This window comes from Talpa europaea (assembly GCF_964194135.1).
Source record: "Talpa europaea genome assembly, chromosome: 15".
Classification (NCBI taxonomy): domain Eukaryota; kingdom Metazoa; phylum Chordata; class Mammalia; order Eulipotyphla; family Talpidae; genus Talpa; species Talpa europaea.
In genome coordinates this window covers 74,266,377-74,284,645 of record NC_140083.1, presented here as the reverse complement: position 1 = coordinate 74,284,645, position 18,269 = coordinate 74,266,377, and the positions used below count along the sequence as shown (strand labels likewise).

Sequence of the window (18,269 nt, the reverse complement as noted above, 5' to 3'; positions counted from 1 at the left end):
ATTTTTTGTTATTTTCACTAAACTTTTTTTATTTCTAAACAGAAGTCTTTACAAAATACTTATCTCAAAAAGTTACTTTTCATGTTATGTTATAAACATGGACTTTTTAAAAATTTTATAATTTTAATAATTTAGGGGTATTCAACTAAAAAATTATTCCATCTACAAAGTTATGTCATGTCATAGCAGTTAAATGGATAACAGTTTATGACCTAAATAAAGTTCTGTAAGAATCAACATATTTTGAATTTGAACTACTCCAAGAATATTCCAAAAATCAACAGATGCCATTCATTCTTCCATAGATTTCTCATCTTAGAGTATTTTTTATTTCAAACACCTCCTTTATATTTTTATTATGTTTCTTAAAATTCTTTTAAGGAGTATTCTCAGTATAAATGCAAGCCAAGTAAGCAAAATTCAGATCTGTTTTTATGTTACATTTACTGGCTAACAAAGGTAAATTAATTACTGAGAAAATAAACTTGACAAGAAGTCAGTATTTTTAGTAGTAACTGATGAAAGGAAAAACACTTTTTATTATTTTTAAACAAAATCTATCAAAAGCATTTTGATTATAATAATCTTAGTTATAAGGGACAATGCTTTTTAAAAAAAAAAAGATTTTATTTATTTTTACACAAGAACTGGGGTACAGGTCAGAGGCGCGGGAGGGTGAAAGGATTCACCAGAGAAAGAGCGGGGAGCAGAACAGGCAGATGGACGGAAATACAGTGCTGAGGGGAGCAGTGGGTGAGACAGGAGAGGTCTGTCATGCCATGTGGGTATCTCCCTCGCCGGCCAGGAATCAAACCCATGCTGCAGAGGCTGCAGACAGCTTTACAGTGCTGAGCTCAACCCGCTGCTCCACCCGGAAGGCCCTGAGGGACAAGGCTTTTAAGAACAATTTCCCGTAGCTGCTATTTCCAGCCAGTAATACAGACATATACCCATGAGTTACCACATAGAGAGGGTGCAGCATCTTTCATGAGATCCTTTTACCAACAAAAACACACATTAATATTATCCATCCCTAACATGCAGATTGCACTAAAAACCTACTTGTTGTATGAATATCAGGAAAATATTCAGAGTGTTATCACTTTGTCAGCTAAAGACCTATGTCTTAAAGATTACTCAATTTCCTACCTACCTCTAATCACTTGATCAAAAATAAATATTAAGTCTGTTTCCCCATCTTCTATACTATTAAATAAGTTTCAAATAGTTTTATATTAACCATAAGAACTGAGAAAGGAAAAAACATTCTAAATAGAAAGAAGCTGAGAAGCACAAATTTTCCCTTGAAGTAGGAGGGCACAACTTTCTTGCCAATCACACCCAAGGATAAGTGTGACTCTAAGTAATTACTTTACCTCTCTAAGTTTTTGATTTACTAGCCAAGTAATATGGAAAAAAGTAAACTAATGCTACTGTACTGTTTAAAAGATTAAATAAAATAATTTATGGCATCTATTTGTCTTGTTGCTTGACACATCAAAGAAACAAATCATGGTTAAGAAAAAAAAGTTACAGATCAACATTATTCTCTAGACAATAATGTACAGTTACCATAAACCAAATTAGACTCTCTCAGACAAAATATAAACCCTCTATACCATCCATATATATATACACTATATTCTATCTATAAGAGATCCCTAACTAGCAAACACACCAAATTAGCACAAGTTTGGCTTTTTTTAAGCGGCATTCCAGTTGTATCCCACAATTATTTTCAGAGGCACTTTTTTCTGACACTTGTGTGATAAATTTGTGCACAGCCTAGAAAAAGGCAAGAGTGAAAAGCTTACCAGTACAGGTTCTGGAACCAGACCACTGACATAAAAATCAAGCGCTACTTTGACTCGTTATAAAATACTTACACAGTGTGATTTTTAAGTGATGATTTTTAAGTGTTAGCTATTTTGTTTTTATTATGTTCTGAAATGGAATTTTAAGTTCTTTAGGTAGAAGACTGAACTAGATTTAAAGACTTTAAGTTCCATGCTAACCCTAACTTACTAGATAACTCTAAATAAGCTAAACACTTTTTAAACATCTGCTCTAAACAAACTAACATTTAGCAAAACCATCAAAAGGAGACTTAAAGATAATGCCTACACATGAACGTAAAGCACTCAAGATTTTCAAATTCAAATAATCACTAGGTGATGGACCCAGACTAATACCTGAGATTCTTGAACCTAAAAGAAAAAGATACCACCGTACATTAGAAGTCAACAAATGTCTAGTAACAGGAAAAGAACTGAGGAAAAACAAGCTTTGAAGGACCATCCATACATTGACAAAAGCAACAATATAGACCAGATAAAGGGTTTCCAGAACAGGTGAGGGCTCATTGCACACGAGTGATAGGAGTCGGTTAAAGAGCAGAGCAGGCTGGTTAGTGCTAGCATTGGGCAAAGCTGCCATCCACAAAGAATGAAAGTGTAAGCCACCCAGAAGCCAGAACTAGCAGGGTCCCACTGTGGCATCACTGCCCACGGAGAGTAAATCTTACGGCAGAGACCTCAGCCTGCAGACCAGCCGCTCTCTTTTTCAGCTCCTCCCCTTGAGCCTCTTTCGAACTTAGTTCCTCCTTCAGTTGCTCTACCTGTCACGACATTGTTATTCTTTTTCACTTATGTGTCAATTTTGGTCCTGGTTATCTGCTTTTGAGCCAGAGCAGTAACTGGAAATAACAATAATTTACATAACAATCATCAAATCTGTGCATCTAATTCCCTTTTCAATGGATCCTACATGTTTTTTTCTATTTCACATGGTTTCCTAAATGAACTGAAATGTATTACCAGCAAGTGGGAAGCAGAGATCATCGTGGAGAAAACTCTGTTCTCAAATTAGGGTGAAAAATCCAAACTGTTATGGTTAGTTTGATATCTGAATTTTTAAGTTCTAAAATTTATAGAAAATTGACAGTAGTCATTGATAACTAGAAAACTATTCTACAGACTTATATGCCAGGCATGGGCACCACAGCAAGAAGCCAGAAACCAGAGGGAGCTATAATTGCATCACTCCTTCATAGCCTCTAGTTCTGAGAAACTGGGGGACTAAAACAATTTGAATGTGGCAGGGGCATATGATTTTTAATTAACCCACAAAAACCTGATAACTGATACTGTAATAAACCAAATCCTCTAATGTGCCTACACAGAGAATTAAACCAAATAACCTGAATCAAAGAAAAGAATGTGTAGCTTAACTTTTAATACAGACTGACTTGTCTCAGTGGGACCTGTCTTACTGCACATATATCTGAAGTGCATGTGGGAAACAGTAAACCTGATCCACGGTGGAGCAAAGGTTTTCCCTGATGGAATTGTATTTGAAGGAAAAACATGATTTTGTTTAAGCCATTCAAGGAAAAAGGGAGGTAAGACACAGAGGTGGGGTCAGTCTGTCAGGGTTTTAACTTTTAAAATATTTCACAAGAGGCAGGGAATTTGATTATCTCATTTATTGAGGAAAAACTCACCTGGATGACAATACATATTAGCCTCATATGGGTAATTTTCTTTTAAGTGAAAAACTGAAATAACTACACAATATCAGTAGCTCTGACTTTAATTCTGGGAACTTCCATCTGAAAGAAACATGCTAGAGGTATGCTTCCCCGAAGTCTGATAAAACAGTGTGAAGTTCATCATCATCACTAAGCAAATAGAAATATGCATCAATTTTTCAATCCCCTTTTAAAATTTACTGTACCACAAACCATTACCTTATTTTTCATAAATTTAGAATGGCTCCGATAGACTTCCATTTGCTTCATTTCTTCCTCTCGTTCTTCAGTGCTCAAAGCCCCATTAGATTTCAGCATCTGAATTTCTTCTTCCAAGTCTCGGAGCCCACGTTCCATAGAAGAAATTTTTGAATCCTAAGACAAATGGAAGATTTAGACATAAGAATATTCACAAAATTTCTAAGAACCAACTCAGTTTGTAACTTTTACAAATGTTATATTTACTAAAAGATTAACAAACATGCAGAAAAAATTGCTGCCTAGCAATTCATGCATTGCTTCCAAAATACAACCTTTAGCCATTTGGGTGGCAGGAAGAAGACTCATTTCTTCAGTGTGATTTTTCCTCTATCCGTTCCCCAGCCCAGACCCTTTCGGTTAAAGTTGAGAGAATCTAAAGAAGTAAGTGTCACCTGGTTAAAGTTTCTTTGCACTTTATGGTCAACAAATTTCTAGTGAAAATTTTCATAATACTAACAATAATATTTTCTACCTATAATATTTTATTATTTTATTTGGTGACATCTGAAAGTTTTATTTTTGCCCCAATAGAGGGGAGAGGTGAGTATAAGAGTTTCAAAGATTTATACAACAATGCATAGGAACTATATTACCAAAAAAAGGGCTGAATAATTGCTTTAGTAGTCATAATTTATCATATTAGTAATTTTATTCTCTATAACTTTCCATGCATTTGAGATATTTCATAATAATTTTAAAAAAGAAACTCCATTGTCCTTATAAATCATCAGCACCACAAATATAACCTCCTAATAGACCAGCTTTCTATATTAAAGTTCTTGGTTTTGCTTGTCACATTGTCTAGGTTATCCCCAGATTGCTTTAGTGTCAACAATTACAGAAAAACTCCAAAAGTCCCTACAAAGTCCTTGCCAAGAATCTTTTTCCCTAACCCCAAAATAGAGAAGTAGTTCTTGCCTAAATCTCACTACTAAATCATGCACTATCAAACCCCCATAAAGGAAACACAATTGCAGCTTTGAAAACCACGAAGCAGGCACTAACAACCCAGAAAATGAACCTTCCAGGCTACTCTCTGAAATTGGGCCAGATTATTAACACATAGTGTACTCGAGAAGTTATAGCACCAACTCAGCCAGTACTCAAGGCAGGTTTCTTTGAAAACAGTTATTTCCATCAAGGTTTCTTACTCCTACAATGTGTGATAACTAAGTAAATTTATGAGCTATCAATCATCTGTCTTTCCATTTCCCCTACAGACTACCTTAGATCTTTACAATTCTCTGAAGTCCATGCCACCTGACTCCACTGGGCTACCAGAATCTCAAAGTCTCTTCTTATTCTTAGCAGAATGACTAGGGTTAACACAACTAAAAACAAATCCACTGCCAATTATTACTAGTATGCTACCCGACTCTGTCAAAAGGGAAGAAAAAAAATGTTACAAACATAAGTACATACCTATGGTTTACTCTTAGGTTTCAACAGGGATCAGGAAATAACATGCACAAATAAACTTGTGGGAAATATGAACATGCAATTAAACCTTCTAAATGCTCTTCACAAGATTACAGTCAAAACTACTAATTGTCTAACTACAAAGAACCCAGAATCCACTAATTTGGAATCTGTTTCGGAAATTTTCCCCTATTGAGATCAAAGTTTTAAGAGGAAATCACCCAAATTAAGAGAAGAGTTCTCATAACATAGCAATAAATATTAAATGAAGGCCCACAGCATCCCCTGGTGGCACAGGTAGTTGAGTGCCACGCTGTGAAGCTGTCCGCAGCCTCTGCAGCACTGATTTGATCCCGGCTGGCCGGGGAGAGTCCCACATGGCGCAGCAGACCTCTCCTGCCTTGCCTGCTGCTCCCCTCGGCAGTGTATTTCATCGGTCTGCCTGTTCTATTCCCCCCCTCTGTCTCTGGTGAATCCTCTCGCCCTCCCGCCCATCTGGCCTGTACCCCAGTTCTTATTTATTTTAAATAAATAAATAAATCTTTTTAATAAATAAATAAAGGCCCACAATGCAAAATACAATGTGAAACTTCTGAGCAATGAAGCAGTTAAGAGACAAAAAAAAGTGTCGTCCCTTTAAGTGTGGTATCTATAAGATTCTGCTGGCTTTTGTGAGAAAAAATATGTTATTGATAAAAATAATAATAGCAGCAGCTATGTTTACTACATACCAGGTCCTATTCAAGTGAGTTAGGATTAGGGCAAATTTGTTTTACAAATTTAAACCTCAAAACAACCCAAGAGATAGACACTATTGTTACAGTTATTTATCAGTAAACAAACTGAGACATCCAGAAGTTAGGTAACTTGCTTTATGTTATATAAATAGGCAAAGCCAGATTTTGAATCCAGGGCATTTAACTCAGAGGGCAAGCTCTTAATTACCATATCATACATTCCCCAAATTTTTAACTATTTAACTATTTTCCAAGTATGGTCCATGGAATTCTGGAAGTTCAGGAAGTGAGCATGGTCAGAACTATTTTTATAATAACTATATTCATAATAATGCTACGACTTTATTTGCCTTTTCTGCTATTATCAACATTTGCACTATATTAGCATTTGCAGTAGCTAACATAGAGTAAAGGTATAAAAGCAATGGTAGCAAGCAAGACTGCCAGTACCTTTGGAAAACAGGCAATAATAGTGCACCAAACTGTACTAGTAAGTATTATATTCTTCAGTCTCAAGCACTCACAGGAAAAAAATATAAAGCAAAACTTGCAGATTTTAATAAATCTATACCCTTGAGTACACCTCTCTTTAATATTCTGTGCAATGAAAAGGGAAGGAGCTAGGCCTGTCTGCTCATAGTGGAGCATGATGTTGTTCCTAGGAGCACTTGTGAGCTTCTGCGAGTTGCAAGAAGAATGAGATACTTTTTTCAGGGAACACTATTTTTACTTGAAAGAACAAGTGACAGAAAATCTATGTTTACTCAGACTTGATATTTGACAGATATGTTCTTAAATATAAATGAGTGTATTTTAAGAGAAAAAAGGGGTCAAAAGATTTGAAAATAGGTGATTTAAAGAATTTCTGGACAACCTTTTTTTGGTGCAATTTGAGCTATGGTCTAGAACTACAAGGAAATGGAAATTAAGTTAACTGTAAAATGTTATTTTCATTAAGTCCTACTATTTCTTCTCAATTTACAACATGAGTGAAATACAATCACATACCACTTTCCAAGCCTCACACCTTAATGTGTGCGGTCATTGGAATGTGCACAGTGACTCAGAAGTTTGTTCGATTCTCACCTTCATTTCAATAACAGTTTGCAGAGCTTTTGTTTTGGCAGAATCAGAGGCATTCTCAAATCTCCGATGCATCTCCTACATAAGAAAAGCAAAAAAAAAAAAAAAAAAAAAGTAAGTATCCTCCTTTTCACTTTTTGTTAAGGGCGATGACAAGAGTGGCTGTATAAAAAAGATGATTACTCCAGCCTTGCAAGCCACTCTGATCCCTTTCTGTCTGCCTTTCGCTATGGATCAGGGAACCCACAGACTGCACTGAGGTTCATTCAACCACGCAGGCACAGGAGGGTCTCCATCTCTGTACACATAGTATTGAAAATTAGCCACACTGGGCCTCCCTGGTGGCGCAGCGCTTGAGTGCTGGGTTGCGAAGCTGCCCGCGGCCTCTGCGGCGCCGGTTCAATCCCCGGCTGCTCCCCGGCCACCAGAGGAGGGTCCCACATGGCGCGCAGACCTCTCCTGCCGCCCGCTGCTCCCCTCAGCAGTGTACTTCGGTCCTTCTGCCTGCTCTGCTCCCTGCTCTGGCTCTGGTGAATTCTCTCACCCTCCCGCGCTTCTGACTGTACCCAGTGCTTGTATAAATAAATAAATAAATAAATAAATCTTTTTTTTTTTTAAGATTTATTTATTTATTCACATAAGCACTGGGTACAGTCAGAAGCGCGGGAGGGTGAGAGAATTCACCAGAGCCAGATCGGAGAGCAGAACAGGCAGAGTGATGAAGTACACTGCTGAGAGGAGCAACGGGTGGCAGGAGAGGTCTGCGCGCCATGTGGGACTCTCGCCTGGCGGCCGGGGATCGAACCCGTGCTGCTGAGGCTGTGCGCAGCTTCGCAGCCCAGCGCTCAACCACTGCGCCACCAGGGGGGCCCAATAAATAAATCTTTAAATAAATAAATAAATAAATAAATAAAATTAGCCACACAAATGCCAGCTAATGCAACAGTTGAAGCCACAGCACAACCCCGGGTTGGAGTGTGTCAATCTTACACATGATTCCAAGATACATAATCAGAACCCCAAATGACCCAAAAGAGGATTAGGAAAGTTCCCTCTTTAAAAGGGGAAAGGCATCTCTCCTCCCAAAACTGCCTATACCTATGACTATGCAGGTGTCTCTGTTAACAAACCTGTCCCTTTCAGGTGCAACTCTTTCTGCCCTTGTGTCTGCACAAGCGTTCTTTCCTTTCCTTTCTTAATATAATAAACCTACCCGTTTGGATATAACCTAAAAAGGGGGGGGGGGAAGGAGGGGGAGAGAGAGAGAGAGAAAGAAATAAAAGCCATCACCATCAGTATGCACTACACAAAGCCACTGAAAATATCTGTGTTGACAACATCCTTTCCACATTACCCATCCCCAGACTAAGAACCACCACACCTATCATGAAAATCTCTCTTCAGTGGAGTCAATGAACATAAAGAAAAAAGGCAAGACTGTTCAACAAGTTTCCTGAGTAGTTTATGTTTAGAAAATGTCAGAAAAATATGGCTTTATTAATCTAAATTTGTGTTGAGTTCAGGGTACAAACAGAAGGAAGGAGACAGTAGTAATATCACAATTAGGATCTTCCAGGATTATTGTGAAGTTAGCAGGCCACCTCAGGCTATTTTTCTATCATATTCTGCAAGTGTCCCTGAGTTAATCAGCCAGTGCTTCCAAAGAAACCCGAGACGTGCTCTAGAGACACCAAATAATATATAGATGAATAATTTCCATCTGAACAGTGCTTAACCATGATGAAAGAAATATGTGATTTCTTAATTATATCTGTCACCTAATTTATTCATTCTTGCCTGATCAAGAATAGTTTGAGAGAAATAGAAAATACAACTGCAAATATCATATTTACCATAGTTCTAATGAGCTGGCCAAAGCGCTCAATTATAAAGTCAACAGTTTAAACATCAATAATTTATGAACATCCACATTCCCCATCTGATTGTTGATACTATATCAGAAACTAATAAAAACACCCCACCCCTCCTGCTACCTTTCTCCCTCAACACCTTAAATATCCACTCACGGATCCACCTGTATGTTTAAAACCTCAAACTCTACATCCAAGCTAGATTCTTGATGGTACCCCAAAACTTGCTCCATCCTTCCAGTTACTCAGGTCAAATATCTGATCTATCTTAAAGCCTTTCATTCTCTTTCAAGCCACAGCCAGTGAGGAAATCTAGTTAATTCTACCTTCAGTATATATCTGCAATCCAAGCACATTCTGCCATCTCCACTACTGCTGCTTGGAATGAGCCACTAACCAAAAAATACCTTTTAATCCAACAACAACCTCCTAATTAAGCTCCTAATTTTCTTCCCTTCCATCTATTCTCACAGAGCACCCAGAGTGACCCTTTGAAAAGTAAATTTCATCTTGGTACCCCTCTGCTGAAGCCCTATCATGGCCCCCTAACTGACTCAAAGCAGAGTCAGCTCTTTCAATAGCTGCAAGACCCCATCTCTGACCATTCTTTATGTGGCCACTAACGCTTTAGTCCCCCTGGACTCCTGCTGTTCCTCCAACGTGCTGGATATGTTACTTAAGGCCTTTGTACCAGATGTTCCTGTTGTGTGAACTTTTTTTCCCCAGCTGATAGAGAAAGACTTTGTCTCCTTCAGTTCTTGGCTCAAATGTTTTTCTACATTCTTAGGTTTATTGGTTGTGGTTATGCAAAAAAATGTTTTTAGAGATGCACATTGAAGTCGGTGGATATAAAATGACAATTTTGCAATATGTCATGTCAGAAATTTAAAGTCTTTGGTTAAAAAAAAAAAAGATACATGAAGCAAGTGTGACAAAATTTTGTGAACTGGTGTATCTGAGTGATAAGTATATGGAGATTCACTATACTATTCTCGTTACTTTTGTGTAGGTTTAAGATTTTTCATTTAAAAAAAAAAGCTCACTGCAGTCAGTTAAACTTACTCTGCTCCTGCCTACATAGGGCCCAGTGTGAAATGGCTGCAAATAGCAGTCTCCTCCATAGGGTACACAGGCAGTTGCTTGTATGGGTTGCCCTGAGAGGTCTTGGAGACTGTCCCTTCCTGTGGACATTCAAGTCTTACCTCATGCTGTCCCCAACCTTGGGCTCCAGAGAGGTATGCAGGTTACCTTTGGAAAGCCCCAGAGCTGTGGCTAGGGTCCACACTGGCCAAGTTGCCATGCCCACGCAAACCAAGCTGCAGAACAAGGAGCATGTGACTGAGGCACTCTGCAGGACCAAATTTAAGTTCCCTGACTGCTGAAAATCTGGGGCTTTACCAAGTTAATATGGATGAATTTGAAGACATGGTGCTGCATCATCCCAGATGGTTATGGGGTCAAATACATCCTGATGGGCTCTGCACTCATGAGCACCTCAGAGCTGCCCCACTTAAGTTATATCAAAGAAAACCCAATACCTGTTTAAAAAAATATATATGCAATGTTCTCAGTGTAGCCTCCTTATTTGAAAACAGAGAAGCCATTTCCCCTTTACATTACTATATATTTCGTCTTCCTATAGCAAATATACTCTATTATGGAATCAATTTATTTGTTATGGGTACTGTTTATTTTCTGTTCCTCTCCCAAAAAATGTATGCTCCACAACAGCCACATTCACTGGTGAATCTAAAGTGTCCAGAACTCTTAATAATACATTGGTAAATGCTTACTGGATAAAGAATGGAGAATGACTGAATAATGAATAGCTACTGAATTTTCAAGACTTAGCTAAAGAGGTCATCTTTTAACCCATTCCTACTCCTGCAACGATTTATTTCCATCTGGTCTTACTTCTCATGTGTATGCGACATAGCCCTCTTTTATCACTTACTGTATGTATGATATTTGAAGCAATTTTCTTCTTTAACATACCAGACTGTGAACTCTTTAAAGCATAAAATATCTTTTGTATTTCTCAGACACTGTCTGACATGTCAGGGGGATCATAAAAAATATTTCGCCTCCACGCCTGTCCCTCTTTAGTTGGATGAAGGCATAAACACATGTGAAATTGGCAGCCAGTTTCCATCCTCATCTCTCTACTGGACTAGTCTTTCAACAGTATCAAATAAAGGACCTTCTGTTGCTAAAACCTAATAGCTGCAGTTAGTCTATGTTCTTTCCAAGCTCCATCTAGTACCTGACTTTTTCAACTGTAGAGGTAAGAGACAAACATCTTTAAAATTTTTGACTCGCTTCCATTAAACAATTATCCTAGCTCTAAAGCTTATTCATTTTTTTCTTTCCTACACACACACACACACACACACACACACACACTTTCTAAGTTCCTAGCCTTGCACTTCATTCTTCTCAATTCAATAGTCGCAATCAGGAAACTCTACTAACCCACAGAGTAACTTAATATAAATGAGAAAAAAGCAACTCCTCTGTGGTAAACGCAACCTCATCATGAAGCATGGGTAGAGTTTTAGGTCCCATCGGCTCAATCATCAGCAGGAAGCTCTTGTTCGGTAAGCAACCTGCACATGCAACCATCCAAGGAAGCCTTTCTCAATCCCACAGATTCAACTGCTACCTTTCCACTGAAAAAACCTGTTTATCTAGCCCTGTAGTATACCTCTATCAATCACTCTTTCTTGTCAAGTGATATATGATCTCCTTTCTATTTGGGGACCTCACAGTTTAAAACAGTCTACCTCCCACAATAGGAGTAAAAAATTACACATTCTTGTTTTTCCAGACATAGAAGAAAACATACATTTTCTACAGCCTAGACACTTGATCACCCCAGTCAAAAATAAATCAGTCTCTTCCTTTGGGTTCCAAGACACAAAATTAACTTTTTCCTCCTACCTTGCCAGTTCCTTTTCTGACCAACTCCTTAGGATTGCCCTTGTCATCAGTCCCCTGTCATCTTCTCTCCTTCATTTCCTTGGGGTTCTCATCTAATCTCATTTTCAATACCATCTAAAGTGATAACTCCCAGATTTTTACCTCTTGCTGAAATGCACACCTGTATCATCATCGCTTCCTTAGCAACTACAAGTATAGCTCTAATAGATTAAAAAAAAGCAGTTAAAATTTTCCTAGCCCCTGCACATGTTTCTCTAACAGGTAATACACTATTAAAATGTCCAAAACTGGGCCTCCCTGGTGGCGCAAGGGGTTAGAACGCAACCTGCAAAGCTGTCCGCGGCCAGTGGGGCATGAGTTCGATCCCCAGCTAGGGGCCTGCCGACATGGCGCAGCAGACCTCTCCTGACTTACTCGCTGCTCCCCTCGGCAGTGTGTTTCGGTCATTCTGCCTGTTCTGTTCCCCACTGTCTCTGGGGGGTCCTCTCACCCCCACACTTCTGGCATGTGCCCCAGTTCTTATGTACATAAATATTTTTTTAAAAATAAAAATAAATAAAAAATAAAATGTCAAAAACTGAACTTCAAATATTCCCCTCTAAATTTCTTCTCCTATCCCATCATGATTAGTAGTATATGTCCACTAGTTCTTTAGGCCTGAAATATGGAAGTCTGTTGTATCTTGCACCTATGTCCAAATCATCAGGGAATACTACTGTTTATATTTTTTAAATATCTCCAGAACGGACTATGCCTTCAACCTCAGAGTCACACTGATTCAAAACACCAATGTCTCTTGCCCGGATTACAGTTACATCTCACAAGCTTGATCTCCCTTTCAAAATAGAGTACAGAGTTTTGTTTGGTTTTTTTATGTTTACTTATTAAAGTTGAGGTAACTTCGGTTTACAATACTCTGTATGTCTTAGGAGCACAGGTTCATAGTTTTTCAAACGTTATCACGCCATGCCTATAGCCAAAGTCCTAATAACCTCTACCACAATCCATTACATGCTCCCCGCTCTTTGATCTTAGCCCTCCACCTCAGTTAACCACAGTTCTGCTATCAGAATTCAAGGGTTTGTTTTGATTTTGGTTTTTCTGTTCCTTTGTTTTGTTTCTGTATATTGCACATGACTAAAATAATCCAGTATTTGTATTTCTCCTTCCAATTTATTTCACTTAGCTAAATCCCCTCAGGTTCCAACCATGTTGTCACAAATAACAAAATTTCCTCTTTTCTTTTTTTTAATAACTCAGTATTATTCCATTGTATATACAGACCACATCTTCCTTAGTCACTTATCCATCAACAGACACTTAGGATATTTCCACATCTTGGCTATTTGTGAATAGTGCTGCAATGAAAACAGGGACGGATATAGCTTTCTTTTCAAATTAGTATTCTTGTATCCTCTCACAATAGATAACTACAAGCAGAATTCTGCATCATACGGTAGATCTATTTTTAATCTTTGGAGAAACTTCCTTACTCTTTTCCACAGAAGCTGGACCAGTTTGCATTCCCACCAACAGCATAAGAGGGTTTCTCCTTCTCCACATCCATTTCCCTAAAGATAAGTGATGACGAACATTCTTTTCACATGCCTGTTGACATCTTTATGTCTTCTTTGGAGAAGAGTGATCCACATGACCCAACAGTTCGACTCCCAGGTATCCACCCCAAAATGCAAAAACACGAATTTGAAGGGATATATGCTCCTGGGTTCACCGGAGCACTATTTACAGAGCCAAGTTATGAAAACAACCTAAGTATGTAAAGACTGATGAATGAATTAAGATGTGATATACTAATCAGTTAAAATAAAAGATGATACCTTGTCATGTGCACAACATGAATGGAAGCTGAGAAGATGATTCTAAGCAAAGTAAGGCAGAAAGAGAAGACAAAAACTGGATGATTTCACTCGTGTGGAATATAGAGAAACACAAAACAAAGGAACAAACAAAACTAAATTAAAACAAATCCCCCTAGCACCCACGTCCAGCTTATCCACACTGAATCTGCTCTCCACACTATAAACAAGGTGATCAACTGGACACAGAGAAGATATTTAATAACATTTGTTCAATAAATGACTGTAAACTTTGAAATGTATGAACAAAAAATTCTGCTAATTGGAAATAATGTTTATTAATAAAATGCTATAACCTATACTGTAGATTTTTCACTGATATATCTACCCCTGCTGAAATATTAAAATTGCCTTTCTCTGAAATACCTTATAATTCAGATTTTTAATTTACTTGACCTCTTTCCCATTACCTAAATCCTGATTAGGTAAATTTCCAAATGCTTTAAGGTGAAACTATTATAATTTCATTTTAAACGTTAACAAGCAAAAAGCAAAACATGAAACAAAAACCCATTTAGATGTTAAAAACAGTCTTCCTCTGATAAGGAACTAGCACACATTTGAAACCATTTACAGGCATAAAGATTTCCTATTAAGACATTTTAAAGCCTATCACTCATAACAAATTTCCATCAAAGGCCTGTGCATTAAAGCTCATTATGAACACATCTTGCAGTCAGTGAGCTGATTAAATTCCCTTTCTCTGCTCTGCTTCTGACTCTTGTACTGTTAATAAAGATAGGAGACTCTGGAAATAGAAACGAATGTACTATTCAAACAAATGTAGAGGTTGAATATGCTATTTATAATTTTGCTTCCTTCGGTCTAAAATTTCCACTCAAAAAATGTTAAAATACAAGTAAAATTATCTGGACCATGCTATCCTATCAACTGGTAGACAGTAGAAAAATGTTGCTTTTTCTCTAATTTACTCTAGAAAATGATGTGTTAGAAAACAAGTTAAGAACAAAATTTTATTTTTATTTTTCTTCTGTAGTTTCTTCCAAAAATTAAGTTAACTTTTACTTATACAACTGATAGATAGGAGCATTTGTGACTACACACTAGTACTCAGTGTCTCAAATTTCTCTTTTTCTCAAGTTTCAGGATTTAGTCTTCAGCACCCTGCTTCAAGGGAGAAGCTCCAGATTGTTTGTCCCTTCCTAGACTCATTCTCCACACACACAGTCTGGCTCTACTCTACTCACAACACACAGGAGACACAGAGAAAGAAGGGGAAGGTAAACCAAAAGAACCTCACTACTTTTTCTGTATCTTAACTCAGTCAATATCAGGAGTGTCCCACTTTTTATCTTTCACCATCTCTAGCACACTGAGAAAAGTTTCTAATCGAAATGGTGGTAAGAGGAAAATGGCACAACATGAAGAAGGAGAAATGACCTGAATAAATAAGTTATACAACTGGTTTCATTTTTAAAATCACTACAAAAGTGTAAACTAACTAGGGATCCCTTTTTCTAATCTTCCTATTCTTTGTTTCCAGTCTTTTCTTTGATATCTCTATTTTTTTCCTCCAATCTCTCCTGCTTAAGTTTTACCACTGCCAGTGTATAGATAGACATTTCTTAGATGTGTTAGTTAAGATTCAGAATTCTTACCCTAGCACCTTCTTAAATTTTAGACTTTTAACTTGAAACATTTCTGCAAACTCTAACATAAAGGCAGTTGTACTATCTGAGGGGGTGGGGGGAAGCAAATATTGTCTAAAAAAAGTAAAAAATGATAAATGTTAAAATAAAAAAAATCTGAAAAAAAAAAAAAGCAGTTGTACTAACAAGGTTTGCTGGTAGAAATACTATAAACACAAAAACTAACATGAATGTAATAGTGTCATAAAACCAATTTGTATTTTATTCGTAGCAGTAGTATTTGCATTCTAAAAAATAAGAGAATCTATAGGTATTATTTATTTGACCTACAGAACAGGTTGGTATGCGATGCACTGCAGATCCACCACCAACTTAAATAAGTCTACCAGTAAATTGAGTTTAGATCCAAAATTTAGGTGTCAAATTGTAGTGTATAATAGAATCACCTGTAAAGCAGTTTGTTAAAACTCAATATGCCCAAGTACGAAGCAATTACCAAGTTTTGATTGTAGTTCAATATTTGTCCAACAGATGTCTTCGTTCTTCAACCAATCAAAGGACGGGTACAAAAATAAAAAATAAAAATATCTAATAGAAAATACAAGGCTTAATTGAATTTTTTTTCCCTTTGGCTTTTATTTAGGGGAATTATTTACCTTATCTCTATGGAATTGTGTTCAAAAATAAAATGAAAAACTAATCATAAATATTACTGGATATGAATGCCATTCAAATGTTATGGCATTTCACCAGTTTAGGAGTCAATTGAATGTAAAACACATCATTGTTTTAGGTGCTGAAAAGAAAGTGGGGAAATGCCTCCAGAAAAATCATGACAGTTTTTCCATTTAGATTTTTTATTTTATACTGTTTGCAAGAGATCTTTTTTACACTACAAATTCTAATCATCTATCATTTTGAACTGTCTTTATAACTTTCTACATACCAATAACTTTCTGTTTCAATGTTGATTCACAGAATAATATTACTAAAGACGTACTGAACAACTATTTGTTCACACCCTCAACTAAAGTGCTAACAAAATGAACTGTTAGGCTGATGTTTGTGTATGTCCAGGCAAACAATAGGACTGCTAACTTGCTGACAGCAACTGTAAGATGACATCAAGAGTAACACAACTCAAATTCATATTTTTAAAATAGGAAAGACTGATTTTTAAGCTGATGGAATACCAATCTTTGAAAAGATGGACAATAATCCATTAAGTTAAAAAATCTCCGGCTATCCTGATGCCGCCAACTCACAATTCTTTCTGCCTTTCTATGACACAATGTACAACAGCCATTTCAACTCATCATTCACCCAACCAGGTTAGAGCAGTCAAATTCTTTACTAGTACTTCCTGGTTCACTCTTAACTCTCTCTCCACCATTTATTCTCAACACTACAAGAGTAAATTCTAAAAGCAAAGCCAGATCTTATCACTCCCTTGACTAAACAATGGAATGATTTTTCTCTTGCTCTCTGAATAAAACTGCTGCACTTTGTGCAAAGACAGTTGATGGCAAGAGCTTTAATTCTTAGAGCGCATGGAATAGTGGGTATAACAGTTATACCCACTGTTATTTCCCTGGTGCTTTCCACATGGTTATGACCCAGTAAGTATCTGATGAGTGGAATGAATGAATCTGGCCGCAGCTCTCTTCTCATCTCACACCAGGCTTTCCCTTAAACAGTATGCTTTTGCGTTTCTTGCTATTCCCTCAAAACTCCTTACGATAAAGCCTTTGAAACTATTAGCCCTTCTTCATGAAATGATTTTATCCAAATGCTCAACAAGACTGGCTCCTTCTTTCTTCATATCCCCACTCAAAGGGCACAGCTCAAAACTGCTTACCCTATTTACAGAAATCCCCTCCCTCAACATAATTAAACACCACTCAATTCATTTATTCCATCTATAATTATTACTTTACTGTTTCCTACCACATTTTTAAGTTCCAGAAGGACACAAACCATGTGTTCTGACATGAAAGGTAAACCCAGTGCCAATGCCAAGATAGAATACATATTAAAGGCTAAAGGAAACACCAAGTGACTCCAGTATTTCACTGTTTTGGAAATAATCTAGCCGTGTGTTGCAAAGTTTACTGCAAATTATCACTTTAACTTTTGTTAATGTACTTTTTAACATACACAAATTCTTTTAAGATTCTTGCTATATCAACAAAAGATTCTTTCCTATCTAATGTAAGCTTTTGTTTATATTTTCTTCTAGCATGTATGTGTATACATGCTAAGCATCTCTTTATTTTAGTTGGAATTTAATTTGACACAACTACATAGCTGTTTTCCAAGTGAATATTCATGTAAGAAATATGTATCATTTATTTAAAACTCATTTCTGGGTTCTCTTCTGTTTCATTGATCGACCTACTGTTTTGCCAGTATCACACATTTTAGTAACACTGAATTTAAAATATATACATTATGATCTTCTAGGCAGGTATACCTGTATTGTTCTTTGAGAAAATAAGTTACAATATCATTTGGGCATGTTTCAAGGGCATTTCAGAGATAGAGTTATAGATTTGGGGGAAAGTGACATCTTTATATTAATGTTCCCATCTACAATGTAGTAAAAATATTGCCCTATCTTTTCCATTACCATTACTAATATTATTTACTTATTTTTTTTTAAATTGAATTGTACTGCTTAACACTTCCAGAGTAATCTTAAAAACTGACAAATACACCTATCTCTGACCTCTTCCTAACTTCAACTGGGTGCTACTAGCATGAGGCTATTAGTTTAAAATATGTGTTTATGACATACATTTATTGTGTTAATATTTATTTAAATCATGCTATAAAAATATCATTCAATTCTTATTGTCCTAATTTTTTAATCACCATTTGTAACATTTTAGCTAATGTTTTTGAATAATTGGTCTATGACCTAAAAATCTTGAATGAATTTC

General features: G+C 36.8%; 1 protein-coding gene across 3 annotated transcripts in view; it reads right to left on the bottom strand.

Annotated features, from left to right (window-relative positions):
* ERC1 (ELKS/RAB6-interacting/CAST family member 1) overlaps positions 1–18,269 on the bottom strand; it is a gene marked incomplete at both ends in the record, with an annotated part of 269,908 nt that overhangs the window by 220,598 nt on the left and 31,041 nt on the right. For 2 of the 3 annotated variants that reach the window (XM_084254695.1, XM_084254696.1), the window contains 2 exons: positions 3,749–3,904; positions 7,033–7,107. In XM_084254695.1, the coding sequence (XP_084110821.1) occupies positions 3,749–3,904; positions 7,033–7,107 (231 nt within the window). Of the gene's footprint in view, positions 1–2,533; positions 2,618–3,748; positions 3,905–7,032; positions 7,108–18,269 lie in introns of all 3 variants that reach the window. The other variant, XM_084254694.1, reaches the window with a different exon arrangement.